Below are 27,355 nucleotides of genomic sequence, written 5' to 3' on the forward strand. Positions count from 1 at the left end.
CTCCAAACCGGCCCTGAAGTGCTGCTGCTGCCTCTGCTGCTGTTATGGGCCCCTTGGCTCAGTCCTTTCTGCCCCTCCCTTCTCCAGCACTAGGTGACTGTTGGCAGGGAGGATTCTCAGGCCTCATACAATAATGACCGTCTTGCTTTTTTTCATGTTGATTATGCTGAGTGTTGCAAACCAGTAAAGAAACCCAGAGTGGGTTTCTAAACTGAAATGATTAATAATAACAGCAGCAACAGCTACCACTTATTGAGTGCCGAATGTGTACCAGGTACTGTGCTAAACCTTTTACGTGGATTGTCTCATTCAATCTCATAACGGTCTCAGAGGTGGGAAGGGACTTGCTCAGTGTCACACAGCTAGGAAGTGGCAGATCTGGGATTGGATTCCAAGCCTCTCCGACTTCAAAGTCTGTGCTTTTAACCACTTTCATCCTGCTCTCTTTGATTTAGAAAGGTTCAGTGGGGAAGGGGGTGTGTGTGGGGTGTGTGTGTGTGTGTGTGCATGTTTGTGTTTATGAGTGTGTACATGTTTGCAATTGTGCATATATATGTGTGTTTGTGTGTAAACATGCGTGTACACTCATTAGAATAATACTTTTTCAGGGCCACTATGTGCTAGGCACTGTGCAAGTTCTTGGGGACATAATGGTGAACAAAAGAGAAATGATCTCAGCTCTCACCAAGCTTACTAAATGATAAAGAAGACCAATAGTGAATGAATGAATGTAAGAATTAAGAAATAAATAAATTACTATATTACTGCCATGAAGGAAATAGGGTGCAGTCACAGAAAGTAACAGGGTCACGAACTTTAGATTGGAGGTTGAGGGAAGGCCTTTCTGAAAGGGCGACATTTAAGTTTGTATGTTGAAAAACTAATCTGGAATAGGAAGCCAGGGCCTCCATGCAAGGACAAAGTGGAGGGAAGGTACTCTGGAATGGAGGCAAATTCATAAATGCCTGAAGATGTTTTCTAGAGTGTTCTGGAGATCCCAAAAGTGTATATGGGTGGAAATGTGTGGTGCCTCTGGGTATGCTTGGAAGGCAGGGGGAATGGCCTGCCAGTTTCACCCAAAAAGGGCAGTGTAGGAAATGGAGACCAGCTCTCTCTGGATAGGTCTTGTCTCAGGATCAACAGCATCAGTAATTCTAGAGGGATGAATGGGACTAAGAGGTAGGGTCTAGATGCCCAGGGTTGAAGTAAGTGGAGTGGAAGCCATTTGTATTCCTACTGAAAGAAAAATCCTAGCCTGCCCCATGTATCCCTGCGTCAGGGTGTTGCTCAGCTGCTCTCCACTCATTCGTGTGGTCAGGGGTTTGCGAAGGCAGCAAATTCTGCCCTGGGGCTCCCTCTCTCACTTCTAGAGGTAACTAATAGGGAGCACATGGATTAAAAAAAAGTCACCAGGGTCATTTCTAGTAGCAGCAGCAGCCTTGAGTCAGTGCATGTTTGTAGTTTAAGAGGACTTTACCCATCCACAGGGTAGGTGGGAGTGGCTGCTGGAGCAGTTGGCCCAAGAGGCCCGAGAAAGAGAGGCCCACTCAAATCCAGGGTCTCCACTCCATGGGCCACTGACTTCCAAGCCTAATCTGGAATGATGGGTTTCCCCAGGCCACCCAAGGCCCTCTGATGGGTCACTGTGAACTTGGGGTTAAGACACCCGGTGCATGCCCACAAGCTCCCATCCAAACTGTGCTCTGGGGCACCCAGTGACCATATAGGACTTTGGACTGTGGCACACCAACCCACTTCCCTTAACATTTCAGAGAATTCTAGAAAGGAAGCAGTTAAGGGAAATAGTCAAAACATTCTGGGGCTCTGCTTTCCACATTTCAAGCATTCAGCCCCTAAGTCATATGTATGAGATCTGTAAGGCCTGTTCAGATGGAAACTACCTAGTTGTCAGGGGCTACGCTTTGTTTCTAATTTGTGCTTAGGACATGAAGTACCCTCATTCAATATGAAACACAGACTGTGATTACACCAAATTAGCTTAATCACTCTCTTTGTGCACTGAATTGCTTCTGGCCTGGAGATACCAATTTTCAGAAGTAGCATTCACCCTCACCAAAACAAATCTTAATATATTGTCTTGCCTTTGGTTTCATAAGAAGGGCCAACCATCCCCCATCACTCACTGTGAATGGTGTGAGATGCTGGGGAGAATGTCTGTGCCGTGAGGACTTGGACTTCTGTTCCTATCCTTTGTGTTACACTGAGTGATGGCACTCCAGTAACACTGTGCAGGCCTCTCAGAATTTTTTATCTTGTACACAATCCAGTCAAACTAAACATTCAAGAGAGCTAGGAGAGGTTTGTATGGGAAATAGGACCAGTGTCCCAGACAGCCTCTCCAGCTGGCCAATCTTCCTTTGTCTCCACACCCACCCTCTCTCCATTATCTTGGATAGATGATAGGCTCCAGGGTTTAAGAACTGTCTGGAAGAGCTCTTTCCCTCCTCCCTTCTTGCCTGAGTAGGTGTTGAGAATGGGGAAAACATTCATCCTTGTCCTGAGCTATCCTGGACATTTGAGATCTCAGATTCGGCGGCTATCATAGGCACAATAAGAATAGTGTGTATGGAACCAAAGGACACTCCATCCCTCTTAACCAATCCACATGAACTTTGCAAGAAGAAACTAAGTCACCTCTTGACCCTCAGAATTCTGCTTTTGCAAAATGGGGTCCAAGCAACTACTTCCCTCCCCATTACTTATCGCTCCAGCTCACTTCCCTACTTGGCTAATCTGTTTTTGCTACCTTGGCTCAGTCTCTTAACATCCCTGTGCCTCATATTACTCTGGAAAATGTGGTTTTAACTCCTAGAGTTGTGTGAGTGACCAGCACAGTTCTGTGGAGTCCCCCTATTTAGTGTATTTAAAACACCAGCTATAAAATAAAGCTAGATGATAGCAGCAACCAAACACAAATCAAGCACGTTTACTTCTAGAAAAGTATCCTTAAGGAGCGAATTGGATCCGGGAGCAAAGGTATCTATACAAAGATGCTCATTGTAATGCTGTTAATATAATAGAAAACAATGGAAATAACCAAGCAGTGCACAAATATGACATTTGTTAGTTATATTACTGCTTTACCATGGACTACTTACTGTACAGCACTTTAAAAAGCTGGGGTTTGGCCCTTCTTCCTTCCTTCCTTCCTTCCTTCCTTCCTTCCTTCCTTCCTTCCTTCTTTCCCTCCCTCCCTTCTTTCTCTTTCTTTCTTTTCTTTCTTTCTCTCTGTCTCTTCCTTTCTTTCCTTTCTTTCCCTTCTTTCCCTTCTTTTCTTTCTTTCTTTCTTTCTTTCTTTCTTTCTTTCTTTCTTTCTTTCTTTCTCTCTCTCTCTCTCTTTCTTTCTCTCTTTTTCTTTTTTTCTTTCTTACTGAGTCTCACTCTGTTGCCCAGACTGGAGTACAGTGGTGCAATCTCAGCTCACTGCAGCATCTGCCTCCTGGGCACAAGCAACTCTCCTGCCTTAGTCTCCCAAGTAGCTGGGACTACAGGTGTGCACTACCACACCCAGCTAAGTTTTGTATTTTTAGTAGAGTTGTAGTTTCACCATGTTGGCCAGGCTGGTCTTGAACTCCTGGCTTCAAGTGATCCGCCCACCTCAGCCTCCCAAAGAGCTGGGATTACAGGCATGAGCCACAATGCCTGGCCTATTCATTTCTATAGGAGGCTTTTCATGATATTTTAATGAAACAAAAATGGCTTGAATAACAATATATGTTGAGAAAACAATGCATACATGAATAGAAACCAGTCCTAGAAACAGTACACCTACAGAGGACAATGGCTGTTTCTGGATATTATCATTAGGATGATTTTATTTTAGCTTTTCTTATTTCCTTCAAGTTAAAAATAAATAGAGTATTTATTTTAAAAAATCTACATCCATTTTGAAAACAATAAACACCTAACATGTCTTCTAAATCTTTCCTTCTCAGATGACAGCATGTCTCCAAATCAGTGGCGTTACTCTTCTCCGTGGACAAAGCCACAGCCAGAAGTACCTGTCACAAACCGTGCCGCCAACTGCAACTTGCATGTGCCTAGTCCCATGGCTGTGAATCAGTTCTCACCATCCCTGGCTAGGAGGGCCTCTGTTCGGCCTGGGGAGCTGTGGCATTTCTCCTCCCTGGCCGGCACCAGCTCCTTAGAGCCTGGCTACTCTCATGCTTTCCCTGCTCGGCACCTGGTTCCAGAGCCCCAGCCTGATGGGAAACGTGAGCCTCTCCTAAGTCTCCTCCAGCAAGACAGATGCCTAGCCCGTCCTCAGGAACCTGCCGCCAGGGAGAATGGCAACCCTGGCCAGGCAGCTGGAAGCACAGGGTTGCTCTTCAACATGCCTCCCGGCTCAGTTCACTGTAAGGAAATGCCTACAGATACTTGGAGGGGTGCCCCTGATTGGTTGTGGTTGAGAGTGAGTTGGCATGAGATCAGGTGCCAAGACTAATTGCTGCCACTCTGGACATAGGGCTGCTGAGGGATGGAATGTTCTGCTTAAATGTTCCATATATCTTCACTAGGCTTCATTGACATTCACAGTTTAATAGCTAAAGGGTTACATAGATAGCTAGCCAGATGGACTTGGCCCGAAGTACTCACCCTAGCCCGTCAACTTGGCCTTACCTTAGAAAAATGATGGGCTGCTGTCTAATACCGTAGGGTCCTATGTTTACCTCATTGGGAGCAATTAAATAAGCCATTTGCAAAACAGAACTCTGTGACGTACCTTGTAGCCTCCAAACAGGTTGGCAACTTGCAGTGATGTCAGGCTCCAGGCAAACAACAAGGGCAAGCTATACCAACCATCTGCTGCACACATTAAAATTCAAAGCGACTGTAGAGGCAGCCTCATTGCTGCTTGGAGACCTAACAGTGGCTGGCTGTCCTCGGCTTGCTCCTGCACTCTGGGATCCTCCTGCTTGGTATCCCTTGAGTTCCTACTCCCTGACCACCACCCCTCCCCTGAACTAAAAACACCCTTAAGGCTCACTCACTTTTTCATTCACTCATTCACCCAGCAAATATTTAATTAGCGCCTACCAGATGCAAAATATCCATCAGAAAACAAGGCTCCCTTCTTTGTAAAAGAATGGGGAAGAATTGGCATTAATTATACTTCCACCAAAAAATCAACCTACTCTGTTGCAAGATTTGCCTTTCATATGAAACACTTATAAATATATATATTTTATAGTTTCATGGAACCAAGTCTGCAACCTCTGTCATTCTGTACTTTGGACGAATTTTCTTTTGCAGCTTCCTTGTCCATACATAGTGTGGTTCTAGTGTTCCATGCCTGAAAGAAATTACTAGAAGCTGTCTTTACACTGAACTAAGCATATAGTAAACAAAGGGCCTGTTCAGCATAGCCTACCTAAGTCAGGCACTGTGTTCTATTCTAATGTGGCAAACAAATTTCCCATTAAAATACCACTCTGTCATTTCCAGAATTTGATTAGGAATGTACTTAAGGAGTAAATCATAGAAGTGTCATGCTTGGGAAACCTGTGAAATTTCCTACCCCTCTACTCTTTTTCAAAAGTCCTTTCCTATTGGATTCACAGGGAAAATTAGGCCAACTGTGCTTGTGTATATGCTGTGCATACACACAGCAGAGCCCTGTTTCAACAGTTGGTTAGAACACAGATGGCTGAAATCATCACCTTCCAAACATAGCAACTCTTTACAGTTCAAATCCGATTCAGCAAATATTTAGTGAGCATCTACTGTAAGCCAGGCACATCATGGTGAAACTATAATGCAGGCAATTGTCCTATTCCTGAAATCTCAAGACACGTTCACCAACAAATGGTTATCACCAAAGTCTTCATGCTCTACTCATGTTGACATCAGTTGTATTAATTGGTGACTGGCAGTCCAGGATCTGTTGAGGAAGTCAGTGACCCTTAATCAGGAACACTGCCTTGGAAGATGGTGGACCTTAAAAACAGAAGCTTCTCTGTTTTTGTAGCATCTGATAAGAGAGAATATGCCAGATATTCATAAACTTAGGACCAGGCAATGTGAGGCCCCTGGGATGCTACTGGGCACTTTCTAACCTAGTCCTAGAAATTTCAGTTCCAATAATGTTTTTTTCTTCTTTTCTAGATAAGAAACTGTATATGTCTCGTGGATCTGCCAGTACCAGCCTTCCAAATGAAAGTAGGTATCTGGTCCAGCCTTTGATGGTGTGTGTCTGTATCCTGAGAACGAACTTGAGGAATAAGGCTTCTGTCTACTACTGGAGACACTGATAGTGTAAAACCCAGAGTCTTCGGTAATGGACGGGAGCCTTATTTCTATCACTCAGTGTTTTCATAGATAGAATTTGTTTCATTTTAGCCTCAAAAAAGAGTGTATGCGCTTCTTATCTTGTAAAATTTTATTTTGCTATAGAAGTAACTGCCCTTAGTTTCTTTTTTCTTTTCTTTCTTTCTTTTTCTTTTTTTTTTTTTAACCTGAGCTGGACTTAACTGAAGTAGCCAAGGTGACTCAGAAAAATTAAGAAATTCATGAGGATGAGGATTTGCTTGCTGTGTCCCAGATGTTCAGTTGTCAGCCTAGTACACAGGGCCATCCCAGGACTCTGCAGTCAGGGAAAATGTCAACTGAGGCGTGAGGGCAGGACTCTGAGCTCCACACTCAATTTGAAAGTGGTGTCAGTAGGAACTTACAAAAGAGGACAATCTGGGTGGAATGACATGAGGACCTTCATGACCTGGGTTCAGGGTTCAAATGTCAGCTTTATTATTTACTTGCTTCAGGAACCTGGTCACATGTCTTAACCGCTTCATGCCTCAGTTGCTTCATTTGTCAAATAAGCATAAAATAGTGCCCACCTCATAGGGTGAGGTGTGAGGAGTAAATGAAATAATGTATACCAATGCTTAGAATAATGGCTGGCACATTATTCTAAGCATTGGCATACATTAAACCATCAAGAAGTCTTTTTTGGAGGGCATCCTGTGTGCCCCAAGCTGTGCTCTGTGTGCTGTGTTTAAGAGAGGACTCAAGCTGGATGTGGTGCCTCACACATGTAATCCCAGCACTTTGTGAGGCCAAGACGGGAGGACCACTTGAGCCCAGGAGTTAGAGACCAGCCTGGGCAAGATAGCAAGACCCCCATCTCCATAAAATATAAAAATAGAGAGGATCCAAAGGAAAAGCCACTACCACAACCCCTGATCTCAGGCATTTGACAGTCTGGTGTGAAGTAGGGGTGAGGGCAATCTATAGACCCCACTAGAATGTCAACCCCATAAGGACAGAGACTTTGAGAGGTATACCACTGTATCCCTAGCACCTGGCACAGATGTATACAAATTTGTTGAATAAATGAATGAGTGAATGCTGGAAACAATAAAAGAGCATTTAACAAGGAAACAGTAAGAAAATGTAGTAATGCAGTAAAAATTATTCCAATGTAGTAAAAATTATTCTGTTTGATGCCCTTGTGTAAGAGACAAACAAACAAAACAAAAACCAACCCTGGTGATTCATTGGCCATGCCTCCGTGAGGAGATTCATTTAGAGCTGGTTCAAAAGCCTTAGCATGGCCAAGGCAGACATCACGTAAGTCCCTGCCCAAAGAAATGAGCTCTGCTGGCCTCCTAACTTATGAAAGGCAAGGATTGTGGTGTTTCTTGAGTACTTGTTAATAGTTTCTACATTTTTTTATTGTGAGTCTCAGAATTACTGATAACTTGATGCTTAAAATTGTTCATAGACTAAAACTAACAGCAACAACAACATGTACTGGGTGTTGACCATGAGCCACATACCACATACTCCATCTTGCTTAGTCCTCACCATGACCTTGTGAGGTGTATATGAACATGTCCTAGGTGCTTTACTCAACTGATATTCAGCAAATAGTGATTGAATGAATGAATATCCCCATTTTATAGATGAGGAAACTGGATCTCAAAAAGGTGAAAGGACTTACCTTAAGTCACAGCAGCAAGTGGCAGATGCAGTATTATCTCTTTGCTCTCACAGTGTCATAAAATTATCAAAAACAATTCCAAGTTAAATGAAGTGTACAACAGTGAAAATTAGTCACTGGTGAGATTATTTTACCACAAATGAGTTCACTGTCTATCTGGGGCAAGGGTACTATCCTAAAATAAAGGAAGGGGGATGCAGAAGGCTCAGAAAGCAAGCAAAAGAGCAAAGAAAAATATGCCTTAGGGAAAGGGGGTAGGGGACGATCTTCTCTTGCAGAGAGTAGTTGAGGAAAGGTGGCTATGCCAACAGGCCCAAGTCCGTCCTTCTACCACTGTGGCCCCGGGCAGAGGGAGGTAGCATGGAGCTGAGAGGAAGAGAAGGGACTTCCTAGGGCTCCAAGTAAAAGGACAATGGAACCCAGCAAAGCCCATGCTCTTAAGCATGACACCAGTCTTCCAATCTTGCCTGATGGTACGAACCACCTGGGGAGCTTGTTCATTGCCCAGATCCTGTTCCCTCACTTCCTGGGGGAGTAGATTTGGCATGAGACTCAGTTGGCTCTTCATGTTTTATTCTTTTTTTTTTTTTTTTTTTTTTGAGACAGAGTTTTGCTTTTATGGCCCAGGCTGGAGTGCAATGGTTCAATTTCGGCTCACTGCAACCTCTGCCTCCCAGGTTCAAGCAATTCTCCTGCCTCAGTCTCCCAAGTATCTGGGATTACAGGCTCCTGCCACCATGCCTGGCTAATTTTTTGTATTTTTAGTAGAAACGGGGTTTCACCATGTTGGTCAGGCTGGTCTTGAACTCCTGAACTCAGGTGATCTGCCCAACTTGGCCTCCCAAAGTGCTGGGATTACAGGCATGAGCCACCTCACCTAGCCTCATGTCTTATTCTTTATATAATTTATATTAACCTCATTTCGAAGTGAACTACATGAACCTTTCAGTGGAGATTTAGGTTGTTCTGAAAGATTTCCTATGTGAGGCTCCAGAAAAATATTTGTCAAGGAAGGGAGGCAGAGTCTCCTCCTGCCCCTCCAACATGGCCCTAGTCCCCTCATGTGGGCTGTCATGCATCTATGAAGCAAGTGCATATGGAGCAGAAGAGTCATCAGAGCCTGAAGGGTAGTCAGAGAGACCTTGGAGAAAGACATTCTGGAGGTGAGTCTCACAAATGTTGGTCAAAAGTTTTAGTGAATTTGATTTTATCTTTTGGTCAGTAGAAATAGATGCTGGTTATGTATTGCTTCAATGGCTACAAATCATAACAACAGTTGATATTGCTGATTGCCAGACACAGGACTATAATATACATTGGAGATATAACAGTGAATAAAATTGTCTTGGTCCCTGCCCTCATAGAGTTAATAGTTTCGTGGGGAAGACATGCCCACCCCCAAAGGGAAAATACAAAATATTTGCAAGTTATGATAAGTGGAGTGAGGAAAACACATGAAGTATTGAAATAGGGGGAAATGGGGGCCAACTTTAGATAAAGTGTTCAAGGGAGGCCTTTCTGAGGAAGTGACGTATGATCAGGGACCTGAATGAAGTGAGAGAGCCAGCTCTGGGAAGAATTAGGGTGGAGATAGAGGGAGGTGGAGGGAACTGTCCCTGCAAAAGCCCGAGATGTGTGTGAAGAATGGAAAAAAGAAAAGACCAGGGTGACAGGAGTGGAGTGAGAAAAGAGAGAGTGTGGTATGAGACAAAGCTGGAGAGGTAGGCAGGGGCCAGGTGGTGCAGGGGCCTTATGGGTAACATTGGGAATTGAGATTTCATATTCTAAGTGACTTTGTGAGCCATGGAAGGATTTTATGTGTGATCTAATTTGCATCTGATAAGATCACAAAAGCTGTTCTGTAGAGGACACATTGGAGAAAGGGAAGAATGAAAACAAAGAGGCAAGAAGCATGAGAGGATGATAGCCTGGATTAGGTGGCAACAGCAGAGATAGGGGTATTTGAGATCTATTTGGGAAGGTTAGCTCTTAGGACTTGGTAATGGATTAAATAGGAATGGCAAAGAAAGGGGGAAGAATCCAGGTTATCTCCTAGGATTCCTGTTTGAGCAAATGGATAGGAGAACACAACTGTTTTGACCATGTCAAGTCTGAGGTGCCTGTAAGACATCCAAGTGGATATACCTTTTAAACAGTTGTATATGTAAGTGAAGAAAGTCTGGGTAAACATTTGGGATGTATATTAGTCCTGTGCATAAGTGGTATTTAAGGCCATTGGATGTGATCACCTAGGCAGAGGATGTAGACATACAAGAGAGGAGAGCCACAGAAAGAGGCCTGGAGGGTGCCAATATTTAGAGACTGGGGACATGAGGAACCATTGTAGGAGACTAAAAAGATGTAGCCAATGTGATAAGAGAAGAACCAGGGCAGTGTGGTATATAACAGAAGCTAAAAGAGGAGAATGTTTCAAAACAGAAGGAGTGATCAACTGTGTTAAAGGCTGTGGAAAGATCAAATAAAAGAAGGTCAAATAAGGAGAAATTCCCATTGGATGTGGCATCAGAGATTTTTGTAGCCTTGTTAAGAGCAGTTTTCATTATGTGATGTAGACAGAAGCCAGATTGAAGTGGGTTGAAGAGTGAACCGGAGATGAGAAAGTGGAAATAGTAAATTCAAGGAGCTTCTTAGAGAAATTTAACATTGAAATGATAAAGAGAGAAAAGGTATTAGCTAAAGAGGCTAATGGGGTTTGAGAAGGTCTTTTTTTAAAAAGGCAAATATTAGAGCCTCTTTGCATGATAATGGGAATGATCCAATATAGGAGGATGAAGATAACTTGAGGGGTGAAATCATTGAGAAGACAGAAGGGACATGTAGAAGCATTGACCTTTCATAAGAACAGGGACTGTTCTGTCATTGAAAGTATACAAAAGAAAGCTAATAAGGACACAGACAAAAACTGATTTTCAGGCTTGCTTGTGAGGACACTAAAAAGTACTAATCTAATGATTTCTATTTTCTCAATCAACTGTGGAGCAAGACAGCAAGAGTGTGGGATATTTAAAGAGAGTGAGAAAGTTTGAAAAAGTCTTCTTGGGCATTGGGAAAGCAAGCCTGATAGTAAACAAACATAAGTAGGATTTCTGGATGGTGATCTGAAGTCCAAGCTCATGAATTTGAAGTGTGAACTCTCAGCTGGGTTGTGCAATTTTCATCAGTGATGTTAGGTTAGTGTAATGTACAGAGAAGGCAAATGGGGACGCTCATCTAGGGGTGAGGTTGTGGCAAGAGGGCATGAAGGATAGAGAATAAGGAAAAGGAGTCGAGGGTGTTTGCAAGTTAGTGATTATAACAACAGAACGTGGTGTCTAAGCTGCACAGAGAAGGAAATGGAGGCAGATGGACATTGACAGGATGTCAATGGAAATGGAGGTTGATGGATTGGAGGTTATGTGAAAACACGGTGATAAGACTACTTAAGCCAGTGACATGGGAGGTGGCTAGAGAGTGGATGTTTGAAATTGAGATCACAAGGGTCCCCTGTGTGAATGATAAGAAAGTCTAGGGTGTGACCATGGGAATGGGTGGTTGAGGTAGAGTGAAGCACAAGGTTATTAGAAATGAAGAGAGTGACAAAAATCATGGCAGCGAAGCAAAATAAGAACCAATAGCTACTAGCAACACAGGTTCTGCTTTTATCTTCATTCACAGATGGGAAAGTTAAGGCTTAAGAGGTTAAGTGACTCGTCCAAAGTCAAAGTGAGTGCCAGAGTCAGTTTTCAGTGACTTCAATTTCCTTAGTCTTACCCACCAAGCTAAGGTGCAGTTTGACCATGCAATAATTTGACTCTACCACATATAGACACATTGCCTTTTTAACAAAATAATAGTAAACATTTATCGAGCATTTGTGTGCCAGTCACTGTTCTAACCCCTTTATATGTATTTAACTCACTTAATCCTCACTAGAATCTTAGGAGGTAGCTTTTATTAATATCCCCATTTGACATGAGTAAAGTGGAGAACAGATAGGCTAGGTAACTTGCCCAAGGTCACACAGATAGGCAGTGGTAAGCCGGGACTCAAACCTGGGTTCACAAGACCCCAGAGTCAGCTCATGCTTATTCTGTTTTTCAGGAAGCCAGTCTCCAGAGATAAGAAAATATCTGTTCTTTTATTGAACTTCAGTTTGAAGAGAATTCTTTTTTCCAACGTGCTTATGATTTTCTACTATGAATCTACAGGGTCTAGAGACATCACTGTCTTTTTCTTGGTTTTCTTTTCTCTTTCTAGGTGTTGAATCAGGAGCAAGTATATGCCCTTCCTAAAATTGTGCACATCTCTTCTTGGCACCTATGCCCTATGGCAAGGCTTTTCAAACTTAAGTGAATTCTCAGCATATATAAATGATTAAGGGCGCTGTTCTGAGATGGGAGCATAGAGGCCCACCTGCTTGTTCTTCTCACTCCTCACTGCACCCATGACCCTATTACTTAGAAATCAGACTCCTCTCATGCTCCCCCAGCAGGGTCCTTCTAATCAAGACTGATCACAAAATATCCTATGGGGTCGTCCCACTTTTCCAACTGAATGGAGATCACAGGAACAGCCTGAAGCTTTCCAGCCTGAGCCAGAGCCAGACTGTGACCAACTTCACTCTTGCCTCTACCAAAAGCAAAATGAAAATAGGGTGGGAAAGACCCAATGAGAATAGGTTGAGGCTGTGGGTTTCCTACATTTTCAGTCTGAAAAGAAGCTGAAAAGTCTCAGTCTGGTCCTGATGAATTACATACTTTCACTTGAAAACTTTGGTTTCTCAGTCCTAACAAAGTGACCCCCAAATGCAATTGTTGAGAAATCTGAGAACTTACTTATTGGGAATTGGGTAAACTGCTCATCACAAGTTGGGCCTGTGGCTGGAACAGAACTTATTCTGCATCCAGAGCATTTTTTGGATGCAGTTCCATGAGTTTCTGCCTTCCCTTCCTCTGAGGTTGAGGACTCTGGTATCTGACATCCCACAGGTGTTCATCTGCACCCTGGAGGAGACTCACAGCCTTCCATAGGGGCCTAACTGGCTTTCATTAACCATGTAACTTCTCCTTTAGCTCTTTCAGAGTTAGAGACACCTGGGAAATACTCGCTTACACCACCAAACCACTGGGGCCACCCACATCGATACCTGCAGCATCTTTAGTCAAGTTGGAGGAGAAAGACCACACTTGGTCTAAGACACGGCAGCAGGACATCCCTGCAGATTGTTCCAGATAAAAATGAAAGCTGCTCAAACCTACTTGCCTCCCCAATCTGTTAAACAGCTTCGTGTTTAGTATGAGCTCAGTACTTGCCCTGTGAAAATCCCAGAAGCCCCCGCTATCAATGTTCCCCAGCCATACCCTGCTTGCTCCTGTGTAACAGCTCAGCTGATGAATAATAATAAAACTGTACTTTTTTGGATGGTGCTATTCTGGGTTCTAATTTCTTTCACATCCGTCATTTCATTCAAATTTTCCAGCAACCCTAATATTGGTATTATTATCTTCATTTAATATACGTGGACACTGAGGCTTAGAGAAGCTAAATGACCTGCCTAAGATCACATGGCCAGTAGCAGAGCCAACACTGAAATCCAGGCCTCTGAACTCAGTGCTCTTTTCTCACCACTGCAATATTTAATATCAGGATATTAAGTTAATATCAGGATGGCTCTTAGATATTTTCCCCTCCCATCTGCTATATAAATAAAGAGAACAAATCTTCCAGTGTATTACATATGTTTCCTAGATTCAGTAAGAGGAAAAAAGGCTTAAGGAGTACATTTTCTTTCAAAGTTATTTACTTTCAAAATCCATGTTCTTCTTTAGGTGATGGCTGGAAAAATTCAGGGTGGAGGCTGATTCTAGAGTACTTGTAGCACATAATTATAGAAGTGTGTGTTTATCTTGGCTGACTCTAGAAAGATTCATCTGTGTTAGAAGATAATACCATCAGAAGTGAACTCTTAACATACAGTTTAGGGAAAAGAAAAAATGATTCCAATAGAGTTGGCATATTATGTAGGTTGGGTGATCTGATAACATTTCCCTGCAAACCTCTGGAAGCTCTCTCTTGAATAAAACTGAAAGCAGTAACAATTTTTCTACTTTAATAAAGAGGAAAGAAAAGACTCCCTGTTCCTAAGAGACAAATGGTCGCTTCTCTGATATAAGCAGGTAAATTCCTGCTCACATCAACTGATACTAATCACAGACTCAGATTTCTGGCTTTTCATATCTATCTTGTTTTTCCTTTCCCACCTTACTTACAAAGAGCTAACAGGAAAATTATTTCTTTGTCTCACTTTGGCATTTTACTCTTGCAATTAAAAAAATACTCCCTCCTTTTGCATACAAGGTGTATACCACCCTTTACACACAAAGGTGGGGTAATTGACCTCTATGTGTTTACTTTGTGGCTTCATCTACATGCTAGTTGATAATCTTGTGAGATGCTAACTTGGGCAGAGAGTAGGGGAGGTGGGATTTTTTTTTCCCACCAGGTCAATCAAGGTCTTGAAACTGTGGAAAGTCAGGGCCCCATAGGGCTAGAGCCCATAAACCTCATTCACATCTTTCTCTATGTTTTGAGAAATTTACAAGTGGCCTGATTGGCTTTGACTTAGCAGCTGCCTCTGACCTCCATAGCCTCCTCCTATCACACCCCCAACATGCACGCATTCCTGACTTTACAATCTGGAAGAATTGAAACTGCTTCAAATGGACTGGACACTCACATACTCAAATGATGCCTGTCTCTGAAAAAGCAAAAAGGAGGCAATTCCCTTTTTCTGTTAGCAAAGATTATCTTTTAAAAATCTCAGCTAAGACTGTTGTTTGCAGATCCAATTGAGACTTGTGTTTAAGAACATTTCCATTCTATAAATCAATCATCACGTACAACACTGAAAATAAAATCACTCCTCCACAAATAAATGCTAACTAGAATATAAGTTATTTTTCTCCTATGTAAACAATAAACATTGACCTTTCCCTAATTATTTCCCTAGCTTAACGTAATTAATTGAAAATAATTTTGTAACCCATTTGTTTATACAATGGTTTCTTTCAATTCTTTTAATGTGTAAGATTTTAAAATAGCATGTTACTATGAATTTTTATGGATTAGTGATTATAGAAATGAACTAGGCTACAGCATTCTCATAAGGATTACAGTTTTATCACTATTTTTATTTTTATTTGTTGTGGGCACATAGTGGATGTATATATTTATGGGTTACATGAGATATTTTGATACAGGCATGCAATGCATAATAATAACATTAGGGTAAATGGGGTATCCATTACCTCAAGCATTTATCCTTTGTGTTACAAACAATCCTATTACACTATTTTAGTTATGTTAAATTATTTTTGACTATAGTCACCTTGTTGTGCTAGCAAATACTGGGTTTTTCTCATTCTTTCTAACTATTTTGTGTACTCATTAACCATCCCCATTCCCTCCCACCCACCACCAACTCTCCACTATCCTTCCCAGGCTCTGGTAACCATCCTTCTATTCTCTGACTCCATGAGTTCAATTGTTTTGATTTTTAAATTCCACAAATAAGTGAGAACATATGACGTATGTCTTTCTGTGCCTGGCTCATTTCACTTAACATAATAATCTCCAGTTCCACCCATATTGCTGTAAATGACAGGATCTCATTCTTTTTATGGCCGAATAGTACTCTATTGTGTATATATATATACATTTTCTTTATCCATTCATCTGTTGATGGACACTTAGGTTGCTTCCAAATATTGACTATTGTGACTAGTGCTACAATAAACATGGGAGTGCAGATATCTCATCGATAGACTGATTCCTTTTCTGTGGGGTATATACCCAGAAGTGGGAATGCTGGATTTTATGGTAGCTCCATTTTTAGTTTATTGAGGAACCACCAAACTGTTATCCATAGCAATTGTACTGATTTACATTCCTGCCAACAGTGTATGAGGGTTCCCTTTTCTCCACATCCTCACCAGCATTTGTTACCTGACTTTTTGATAAAAACCATTTTAACTGGAGTGAGATGATATCTCATTGTAGTTTTGATTTGCATTTCTCTGATGATCAATGTTGAGCACCTTTTCATATACCTGTTTGCCATTTGTATTTCTTCTTTTGATAAATGTCTATTCAGGTCTTTTGCCCATTTTTAATCAGCTTATTAGATTTTTTCCTATACAGTCGTTTGAACTCCTTGTATATTCTGGTTATTAATCCCTTATCAGATGGTGGTTTGGAAACATTTTCTCCCATTCTGTGTGTTGCCACTTCACTTTGTTGATTGTTTCCTTTGTTATGCAGATGCTTTTAAATTTAATATAATCATATTTGTCCATTTTTGCTTTGGTTGGCTGTGCTTATGGGGTATTACTTAAGAAACGTCTCAGAGAGTTTCCCCAATGTTTTCTTTAGTAGTTCCATAGTTTGAGGTCTTAGATTTAAGTCTTTATTTTGATTTGATTTTTGTATATGGGTTGGGGGGTCTAGTTTCATTCTTTTGCATATGGATATCCAGTTTTCCCAGCACCATGTATTGAAGAGACTGTCCTTTCCCCAGTGTAAGTTCTTAGCACCTTTGTAAAAACTAAGTTCACTGTAGATGTAGAGATGATCTCTGGGTTCTCTATTCTGTACCGTTGGTCTATGTGTCTGTTTTTATCTCAGTATCATGCCATTTTTTTGTTACTATAACTCTGTAGTATAATTTAAAGTCAGGTAATGTGATTTTTCCAGTTTTGTTCTTTTTGCTTAGGATAGCTTTGGCTATTCTGGATCTTTTGTGGTTCCATATAAATTTTAGGATTGTCTTTTCTATTTCTGAGAAGAATGTCCTTAGTATTTTTATAGGGATTGCATTGAATCTGTAGATTGCTTTGGGTAGTATGGACATTTTAACAATATTGATTCTTCCAATCCATAAACATGGAATATCTTTCCATTTTTTGTGTGTCTTCTTCAACTTCTTGCATCAGTGTTTTATAGCTTTCATTGGAGAGATCTTTCAATTCTTTGGTTAATTCCTAGGTATTTTATTTTATTTGTACCTATTGTAAATGGGATTACTTTCTTGATTTCTTTTTCATATTGTTTGCTGTTGGCATATAGAAATGCTACTGATTTTTGTATGTTGATATTATATCCTACAACTTTACTGAATATGCTTATCAGTTTTAACAGTTTTTTGGTGGAGTCTTTAGGTTTTTCCAAATATAAGATCATACCATCTGCAAACAAAGATAGTTTGACTTCTTTCTTTCCAATTTGGATGTTCTTTACTTCTTTCTCTTATTTGATTGCTCTAGCTAGGACTTACAGTACCATGTTGAAGAACACTGGTGAAAGTGGACACTCTTGTCATGTTCCTTCCTAAAGGAAAGGCTTTCAGTTTTTCCCCATTTGGTATTATACTATCTATGGATCTGTCATATATGACGTTATTGTGTCAAGTTATGTTCCTTCTATACCCAACATTTTAGGGTTTTACCATGAAGGGATGCTAAATTTCATCAAATGCTTTCTCAGCATTTGAAATGATTGTATGGTTTTTGTCCTTCATTCTGTTGATGTGAGATATTACATTAATCGATTTGTATGCATTGAACCATTCTTGCATCCCTGGGATAAATCCCACTTGCTCATGATGAAAGATTTTCTAACGTGTTGTTGAATTTGGTTTGATAGTATTTTGTTTAGAATTTTTGCATCAGTATTCATCAGTGATATTGGCCTGTAGTTTTCTTTTTTGTTGTGTCTTTGTTTGGTTTTGGTATCAGGGTAACACTGATCTCACAGAATAAGTTTGTAAGTATTCCGTCCTCCTCTATTGGAATAGTTTGCGTATAATTGGTATTAGCTCTTTTTTAAATGTTTGGTCAAATTTAGCAGTGAAACCATCAGGTTCCAGGCTTTTCTTTGCTGGGAGACTTTTTATTATGGCTTCAGTCTCAGTACTTGCTATTGGTCTGCTAAGGTTTTGGATTTTTTCCTGGTTCAATCTTAGTAGATTGTATGTGTCTAGGAATTTATACATTTCTTCTAGATTTTCCTGTTTAGTAATAGATAGTTGCTTATAGTAGCCACTAATGATCCTTTGAATTTCTGCAGTATTTGTAATGTCTCCTTGTTCATGTCTGATTTTATTTATTTAGGTCTTACTTCTTGTTTTCTTAGTCTGGCTAAGGGTTTATCAATTTTGTTTATCTTCTCAAAAAGTTGACTTTTTGTTTCTTTGGTCTTTTGTATTATTTTCTCCATTTCAAATTCCTTTATTTCTGCTCTGATCTTTATTGTTTATTTTCTTCTACTAATTTGGGTTTGGTTTGCTCTTGCTTTTCTAGTTCTTTAAGATGCACCTTTAGGTTATTTGAAGTTTTTCTTCTTTTTTGATGTAGGCACTTACAGCTATAAGCTTTCCTCTTAGTAGTACTTCTACTGGATCTCATTTGTTTTGTTATTTTGTGTTTCCATCATCATTTGTTTCAAGAATTTTAAAATTTCCTTCTTAAGTTCCTCATTTGCCATTTTGTTATTTGTTTTCTGGCTGTTTTGTGGCTTTCTCTCCCTTCTTTCCTTCCTTCTTGTCTTCCTTTCCATGAAAGGTGATTTTCTCTGGTGCTATGATTTAGTTTCTTGCTTTGATTTTTTGTGTATCTCTTGTATGTTTTTTGATTTGAGGTTACCATGAGGCTTGCAAATGGTATCTTATAACCCTTTATTTTAAGCTAATAACAACATTGTTTGCGTAAACACACAAACAAGCAAAACGAAAACTAATAAAAACTCTACACCTTAACTTCGTCCCCCCTGTTCCCCTGACCTTTAAACATTTTGTTGTTTCTATTTATATCTTATTGTATGGTCTATGTTTTGAAATGTTGTTTTAGTTATTATTTTTGTTTGGTTCATTTTTTAGTCTTTCTACTTAAGCTAAGAGTAGTTTGCACACCACAATTACAGTGTTACCATACTCTGTGTTTTTCTGTGTACTATTACCAGTGACTTTTGTACCTTCAGATTTCTTATTGCTCATTAATGTCTTTTACTTTCTGGTTGAAGTACTCCCTTTAGCATTTCTTGTAGGACAGGTCTGGTGTTGATGAAATTCCTCAGGTTTTGTTTGCCTGGGAAAGTATTTCTCCTTCGTGTTTGAAGGATATTTTCACTGAATATCCGATTCTAGGGTAAAGGTTTTTTCCTTCAGCACTTTAAATATGCCATACTACTCTCTCCAGGCCTGTGAAGTTTCCACTGAAAAGTCTGCTGCCAGACATATTTTGGAGCTCCATTGTATATTATTTTCTTCTTTTCTCTTGCTGCTTTTAGGATCCTCTCTTTATCCTTTACCTTTGGGAGTTTGATTACTATATGCCTTGAGGTAGTCTTCTTTGTGTTAAATCTGCTTGGTGTTCTACAATCTTCTTGTATTTGAATATTGTTACCTTTCTTGAGGTTTGGGAAGTTCTCTGTTATTATTCCTTTAAATAAACTTTCTACCCCATCTCCCTTTCTACCTCCTCTTTAAGGCCAATAACTCTTAGATTCGCCCTTTTGGGGCAATTTCCTAGAACTTGTAAGTATGCTTTATTGTTTTTTATTCTTTTTTCTATCTGATTGTGTATTTTCAAAAAGCCTGTCTTCAAGTGCATTAATTCTTTCTTCTGATTGATCAGTTCTGCTATTAAAAGATTCTGATGCATTCTTCAGTATGCCAATTACATTTTTCCACTCCAAAATTTCTGCTTGATTCTTTTTAATTATTTTAATCTCTTTGTTAACTTGTCTGATAGAATTCTGAATTCCTTCTCTGTGTTATCTTTAATTTCTTTGAGCTTTCTCAAAACAGCTATTTTGAATTCTCTGTCTGAAAGGTCACATATCTCTGTTTCTGTAGGATTGATCCCTGGCACCTTATTTAGTTCATTTGGTGAGGTCATGTTTTCGTGGATGGTCTTGGTACTTGTAGATATTCATCTGTGTCTGGGCATTGAAGAGTTAGGCACTTATTGTAGTCTTAACAGTATGGACTTGTTTATATCCATCCGTCTTGGGAAGGCTTTCCAGGTATTATACCACAATTGGTATTGTGTTATGTATGATCTTGGTGTTGTGATCTGGGCCATATCTGCATTGGGGACAACTCAAGACCAGTAACACTGTGGTTCTTGCAGACTCATAGAGGTATCACCTTGATGATCTTGGATAAAATCCAGAAGAATTGTCTGGATTACCAGGCAGAGACTCTTGTTCTCTTTCCTTACTTTCTCTCAAACAAATGGAGTCTCTCTGGTTCTGAGCTGGCTGAGGCTGGAGGTGGAATGACACAAGAACCTCTGTGGCCACCGCCATTGGGACGGCACTAGTTCAGACCTGTAGCCAGTGCTGCACTGGGTCTTGCCCAAGGCCTGCTGTAACTACTACCTGGCTACTGCCTATGTTCACTCAAAGCCCTGGGGCTCTACAGTCAGCAGGTAGAGAAGCTAGCCAGGCTTGTATCCTTCCCTTCAAGGTAGTAAGTTTCCCTAGGCCCTTGGCAGGTCCAGAGGTGCCATCTGGGAACCAGGAACTTGAATCACAAACCTTAAAAGTCTCTCTGGTGTTCTATTGTACTGTGGCTAAGCTGGTACTTGCACTATGAGATGTAGTCCTTCCCACTCTTCCCTCCCCTTTCTACATGCAAAGGACCCACACCCCATGGCTGCCACCAGCACAGGCCCATGGGGAATACTGCCAGGTTACCACCGATGTCCTCTTAAGGCCCAAAGGCTCTTCAGTCATCTTGTGGTAAATGCTTCCTGGCCTGGGACTCATTCTTCAGGACAATGGGCTCTCCTATGGCCCAGGGCAGGTCCTGTAATGCCGCCCAAGAGCTAAGGCATAGAATTAGGGACCCCAAGATCTCACTTGGCGCTCTATGCCCTTGTGGCTGAGCTGTTACCTAAGGTTCAGGACAAAGTCTCCTATACTTTTCCCTCTGCTTTTCTGAAGCAGAAGGAGTCTTACAACATAGCCACCACAGCTTGGAATGTGCTGAGTCTCATCTGAGGCCAGCTAGTTTCAGAGTGTCACCCAAGGCCATGGCATCCTACCTGGGTATTGCTGCTGATTATTCAGGGCCCAAGGACATTTTAGTCAGCAGGTGATTGGTCCTGCCAGGACTGGGTCCTTCCCTTCAAGGCAGTGGGTTCTCTTCTGGCCCAGGGTGTATCTAGAAATGCTGTCTGGGAGCTAGGGCCTGAAAAGAGAGCCTCACGACGCTGAGTGGTGCTCTAGCCTGCTGTGGCTGAGTTGGTATCCAAAATGCAAGACAAAGCCCTCTTTACTCTTCCCTCTTCTCTCAAGTGGAAGGAACGTGTCTCTTATGGAACCATGGGCTATGCAGCCTGGGGTTAGGAGAGGAGTAATGCCAGCACTACCTTAGCCACCCCAGGTGGTGTTTCAGTAGATCATGTGTCCTTCACATCCACTGGATTTGAGCCCAGTTCAGCACTAGGACTTGCCTAGGAGTTGCAGTCCTTTTGGCCTAGGCTGCCTTTCAAATTTATTTAGGGTTCCAGAGCCCTTGAGCCTATGGTGGCGAGGCTTGCCAGAACTCAAGTTCCAGTTGCTGGGATAGGTGATTGTCCTCCAACTAGGGCTGGTTAAATACACCCTCCATGGGCAGTTGTCAGTTGACTTCAGTCTGGTTTTGCTTTCTGCTGTGACAGGGCAGCACAGAGCTCAATCCAATGTCTCACAATCCCCATGCTCTTCCTCTCTCAAGTGCACAGATTCTCTCTCCACACCACACAGCTGCTCCATTGGGATGGGGAAGGGGTAGCATCAGCGATTCAAGACTGTCTTCCTTACCGTCTTCCAGTGCCTTTTTCAGTGATATAAAGTTAAAACCAGGTACGGTGAGTGCTCGCTTCATTTTCGGTTCTTATGAAGATTTGCATGTGTGTGCATATAGATAGCTGTTAAATTGGTATCCTTGCAGGGGGTGGGAACGATTGGTGGAGCCTTCTATTCAGCCATCTTCCTCCTCCCTCTATCACTATTTTTTTTTCTGTTTTTATTTAGATTCAGTGGGTACATGTCCAGGTTTGTTACATGGGTATATTGCATGATTTTGCTCAAGTAGTGAACATAGCCCCTGATAGGTAGTTTTTCAAACCTTGTCCCTCTTCCTCCTTTCCCTTCTTTGGAATACTCAGTTTTTATTGTTCCTACCTTTGTGTCTGTGTGTAGCCAATATTTAGTTTCCAGTTATAAGTGAGAACATGCCATATTTGGTTTTCTGTTCCTGAGTTAATTTGCTTGGGATAATGGTTTCCAGCTGCATTCATGTTGCTGCATAAGACATGATTTCATTACTTTTTATGACTGTGTAGTATTCCATGGTTTATATGTACCACATTTTCTTTATCTAATCCACTGCTGATGGGTACCCGGATTGATTTCATGTCTTTGGTATTGTTAATAGTGTTTGGATGAACATATGGGTGCATGTGTCTTTTTGGTAAAACGATTTGTTTTCCTTTGGGTGTGTATCCAGTACTGGGATTGCTGGGTCGAATGGTAGTTCAACCCTTGGTTCTTTGAGAAATCTCCAAACTGCTCTCCACAGTGGCTGACCTAATTTACATTCCCACAAACAGTAAAGACATACACAAACAGTGTATGTCTTTATGTATTTATAAATTAAGTCTTAAAGATCTACTCAGGTACATTTAGTTACATTATTCATCATTTTAATGATTCTGTATGCTTAGAAGTCAATGAGCCTATTTATTATATTTACAGCAGTTATATTTACCTTTTAGTTGAAAGCTGTGACCTTCCACTAATCTTTAAAGATGAGAAGCCTTTTCCTAATGCTACTGCGAACCTGGACTGAGAGTTAGGACAGCTGGGTTCTGGCTCTGGCTCTTCCACTAGCTAGCTGTGTCATCTTGAATCAGTCACAGCCCCTCTTCCCTGCTTCTCCAAGTCTCAGTTTCTGTATGTGTAAAATAAGTTGATCCCTAAAGGTCATTTTCAACTATGTGAGCCTGTATTTTGAAATAAATGTTGTAGCTATGACAAAACCTATCAACAGTTGCCATATTGTGTCTCAAAGAAGAAGACGGGGTCTGGATAACTGAAGAGCAGAAGAGAGAACTGTGGCAGCCATGGAGGGTGCTGCCAGGAACTCCCTTCAAGAAAGAATTTGCCATTCAGTTGCAAGAATTGTGGTTAGTTGAGTACTTCCACCTATTAGCACCTTAGGATCTGTTTCAGCTATGCTCTTTGTGGGTGTTCCCAGCCAATGGTTGAGCATTATACGGGTACTAGGGCCTGGCCATTTCTGCCCCAATGTAGGACTCCTCTAAGGGGCAATATTTGTTCCAGAGCCCCTACTAAGTTGGCTGAACTTTTGTCAGATCTGCATCTTGGTCTGAGTCTCTCCCTGCTCAATTCTTCTTCCTTTTCTCTTTGGCAGGTGTTACTTACCAGGCCCCATAAATCCCTCACACCTTTAACTCCTCAGCTCCTGCTTTCTGGAGGACCCACTGATACAAGGATATAGCAGCATTTTAAGTGAAAATATAAAGGGAGAATTCCCAAGACTTATTGAATAGATGGTGATTAGATTAGTCTGGTTTAAGCGGAGTATTTGGGTTGATGAACAGTTGAAAATTAAGCTGGCAAGATAGATTAAGGTCAGATTGATGGGTTGAATGACACTGTCACTTAGGAGGTAGAGTTAAGACTGGTGCCAGATTGGAGCCCTGGGCCAGCCCCAGACACATCTTTAATCACCTACCAAGATCATCTTCCAGGCCAGCAAGTGACTGTCTCCATATCAAGAGATGGTTACTTTTGCAGACCTATGTGGTCTATATCAGTGGTTCCCCAAATCCCCACTAGACACATCAGTATCACCTGGGGAGCTTGTTGAAAATACATGCCCCCTGGTTCTTCCCTAGACTACTGAATCAGCATCTCTGTGACCACCCCCTACTCCTGCCACTAGTCACACGTGCAACCAGGTATGTCAGTTTTCTAACCTGCTGTAACAAATTACCACAACCTTGGTGGCTTAAAGCAACACATATTTATTATCTTACAATTCTGGAGATCAGAAATCCTTCTACATGAATCTCACTGAGCTAAAATCAAGGTGACCTCAAGGCTGCATTTCTTCTGGAGCCTCTAGGGAGGATTTGTTTCATTACCTTTTCCAGCTTCTAGAGGCTGCCCACATTCCTTGTCTCATGGCCTCCGGCCTCCATCTTCAAAGCCAGAAATGTGCATCTCTTTGATCATTCTTCCATAATCACACCTTCCTAGGACTCACTTATTTTGCCTTCCTTGTCCATTTTTTAAAAATCCTTGTAATTACATTGGGCCCCAGGTGATCCTTCTGTTTTAAAGTCAGCAACCTTAATTCCATTTGCACTCTTGGTTCCTCTTGCTATGTAACATAAACATATTCACAGGGTTTGGGGGGATTAGGATATAGAAATCATTTGGGCTATTCTGTCTACCATATCAGGTTTGGAAACCAGCAATCTATGTGATATAAATGTTTCTCCCCAAGGCTATCATATCTGAAGACCTTTGTTCAGCCAATCTGCATAAATGTATTGACAACATTTTCCTTTAAATGAAGTGACTACTCTTAAAAGTACACATGCCGTTTGAGCTGACAACTTCACCTCTACGGATGTATCTAAAGAAAATAAATTTGACAAATGCACAAAGATTTAAATACACAGATGCTGAACACTGCAGTGTTTATAATAGTGAAAAATCAAGAACAACGTGAATGTCTAACGGCAGGGCATTCATTAAACAAACTACGTTTCATCCCTTCGATATAATATACAGCCATTAAAAATGATGCTATAGATCTATATTTATTCATTAAAATGCAGATTAAGTATAAAAAGTTATATACACATATACTGCACACACACATGCACTTTAAGCTCATTGTAAAATATACATATATAATTTGAATAGGTATAATTATTTATTACAGCATTGTTAGTAGTAGCAAAAAACACTGTAAATGACCCCAATTTTTATCAAAAACAAATTGTCTAAATAAATTATGATACATCTATACAACTGAACACTATGGAGCAGGTAAAAAAATCAGGTAGATTTGTATACACTGATATGGAAAAACATCTAAGATATATCATTAATTGAGAAAAGCAAGTTATGAAAGTCTATATAGTATTACTGCATTTGTGTTTTTTTAAAGGGAGATGTTAATGTGTGTGTGTTTGTGTGTGTGTGGAGTTGTTGTTTTGTGCAATGCTGCACAATTCCAAGGGAGACCATTCACATTCTATCACATGATAGTCTGTGTGATAAAGACTTTATGAAACACAGGGTGTATGTATGCATATGCATGCATGTACATATGTTTATGTGTGTATACATACACACCATATGTGTATACAGTATGTGTGTATAGGAAACTCATAGCTAATTCCAAAAAGTCTGTTCACAGTGGTTTCCTTCGGGGAATGTGATTGGGGAGACTGTGTGTGTGTATGTGTGTGTGTGTTTGTGTGGTGGTATTGGTCAGGAAAATTTTACTTTCACATTATATCCTTCTGTGCTGTTTAAATTTTTTTACAAGCCTGTGTCACTTTTATGAAAAAATAAAAAATATATATAGAGATAGATAGATATAGATATAGATATAGATATTTTTTTGAGACAGAGTCTTGCTCTGTCACCCAGGCTGGAGTGAAGTGGCACGATCTCAGCTTACTGCAACCTCCGTCTCCTGGGTTCAAGAGATTCTCATCTCAGCCTCTGCAGTAGTTGGGATTACAGGCGCCCACCGCCACGCCCAGCTAATTTTGTGTAGTTTTAGTAGAGACGGGGTTTCTTTCGTCATGTTGCTCAGGCTGGTCTCAAACTCCTGAGCTCAGGCAATCTACCCGCCTCAGCCTCCCAAAGTGTTAGGATTAACAGGTGGGAGCCACTGCTCCCAGAAGAGAAAATCATTTAAATATGTATCTTATTCAGAAAATTTTTAGAAAAATGAGCAGTGGCCATCTCTAAGTAGTTGTAATAATTGTGAGGCAGTAAAATATGCTCTGCTCTCTCCAAGTTTCTCTGATAACCCAGACCACTTCATTTGTCCTGTCCTGTTCCTTTTGTAAGACTGGAAGAGAATCATACGCTCCTGGGGGCAGCTACACCCTCAAGAGATTACCTAGGCCAAGCTGCTTCCTTCCTACAGATAAATTATTTAAATGATCCAGGAAAAGTCATTGCCTATCAGGAAAATGTCAATAACTTTCTTTGGGAAATACTAATCAAATACTAATTACCTGTATTCAGTGATTATTTTCTTTCTTGATTAGTTATAACTTTTGTAGAAATAAACTTGAATTTAAAAAATTTATTGAGTGTCCATTATTAAGTTATTTTCACATACATTGTCACAATTTAAACCTCACAGTGACCCTGTGCAATTGGCTGATGAGGAAACTGAGGGCCAGGCCTCAAGGAGATGTGTATATACTGCTAAACTGGGGAGAGAAGATGGAACCAACATTTATTTAGCACCTACTATATACTAGTTAAAGTATAAAACTTACTTCATTTTCTCTTAATAGCATATAGAAGTTATTGCTCCCATCTTGCTGATGAGGAAACCGAAGTTGTGAGAGGCTCAGTAATTTCCCCCAAGGTCACACAGCTTGAAACTTGGCAGAGCCAGAATTCCAAGCCAGCTCTTTCCTACACTCCCTACCCCGTTTTTTTTTTTTTGTTTTTTTTTTTAAGACAGGTTCTTGTTCTGTCACCCCAGGTTGGAGTGCAGTGGTGCAATCACGGCTCACTGCAGCCTCAATCTCCTGGGCTCAAGTGATCCTCCTGCCTCAGCCTCCGAGTAGCTGGTTCCAATAGGTGCACGCTACTATGCCCAGCTATTTAAAAAAAAAAAAAATTCTGTAGAGACAAGGTCTCACTATATTGCACAGGCTCGTCTAGAACTCCTGGACTCAAGCAATCCTCCTACCTCTGCCTCCTAAAATGTTGGGATTACAGACGTGAGCCACTGCGCCTGGCCCAGCTTTTCCTCTTCTGAGAAAAGTGTTCTCCCCATTAGCTTGCTGGGATATCGCTGCAACTTTCCCCTGATGGGTCTTGAATCCCCTTGATACAATCCTGCAATCTTAAAAAAAATATCAGTTTTTAAATTTCACAGATTACAGAATCCTGCATTTGAGGATCTCAAAATGATGGTTACAAAAATAAACTCAACTCTGAGATTTAGTTAACAAAAGATAAGAGAGCATTACTATTTCAAAATCATTTTTTGTCCCTGAGGTGGTGGGCAGGGAAAAGGAAAAAGCTGTTTATTTTTGTGGTAATTACTGC

The 27,355-nt window shown here is 40.9% G+C and overlaps 1 protein-coding gene across 3 annotated transcripts in view; it reads left to right on the forward strand.

Annotated features, from left to right (window-relative positions):
- The window catches only part of VGLL1 (vestigial like family member 1), a 37,142-nt gene extending 13,592 nt beyond the window's left edge, over window positions 1-23,550 (forward strand). For 2 of the 3 annotated variants that reach the window (XM_050777212.1, XM_050777213.1), the window contains 3 exons: window positions 3,957-4,376; window positions 6,127-6,180; window positions 13,036-13,389. In XM_050777212.1, coding sequence (XP_050633169.1) covers window positions 3,957-4,376; window positions 6,127-6,180; window positions 13,036-13,124 — 563 coding nt within the window. In that variant the 3' untranslated portion in view covers window positions 13,125-13,389. Of the gene's footprint in view, window positions 1-3,956; window positions 4,377-6,126; window positions 6,181-13,035; window positions 13,390-21,740; window positions 21,869-23,441 lie in introns of those variants that run through there. The other variant, XM_050777211.1, reaches the window with a different exon arrangement.
- Window positions 23,551-27,355: the final 3,805 nt, after the last annotated feature.

The sequence above is a fragment of the Macaca thibetana genome, chromosome X (genome assembly GCF_024542745.1).
Source record: "Macaca thibetana thibetana isolate TM-01 chromosome X, ASM2454274v1, whole genome shotgun sequence".
Classification (NCBI taxonomy): domain Eukaryota; kingdom Metazoa; phylum Chordata; class Mammalia; order Primates; family Cercopithecidae; genus Macaca; species Macaca thibetana.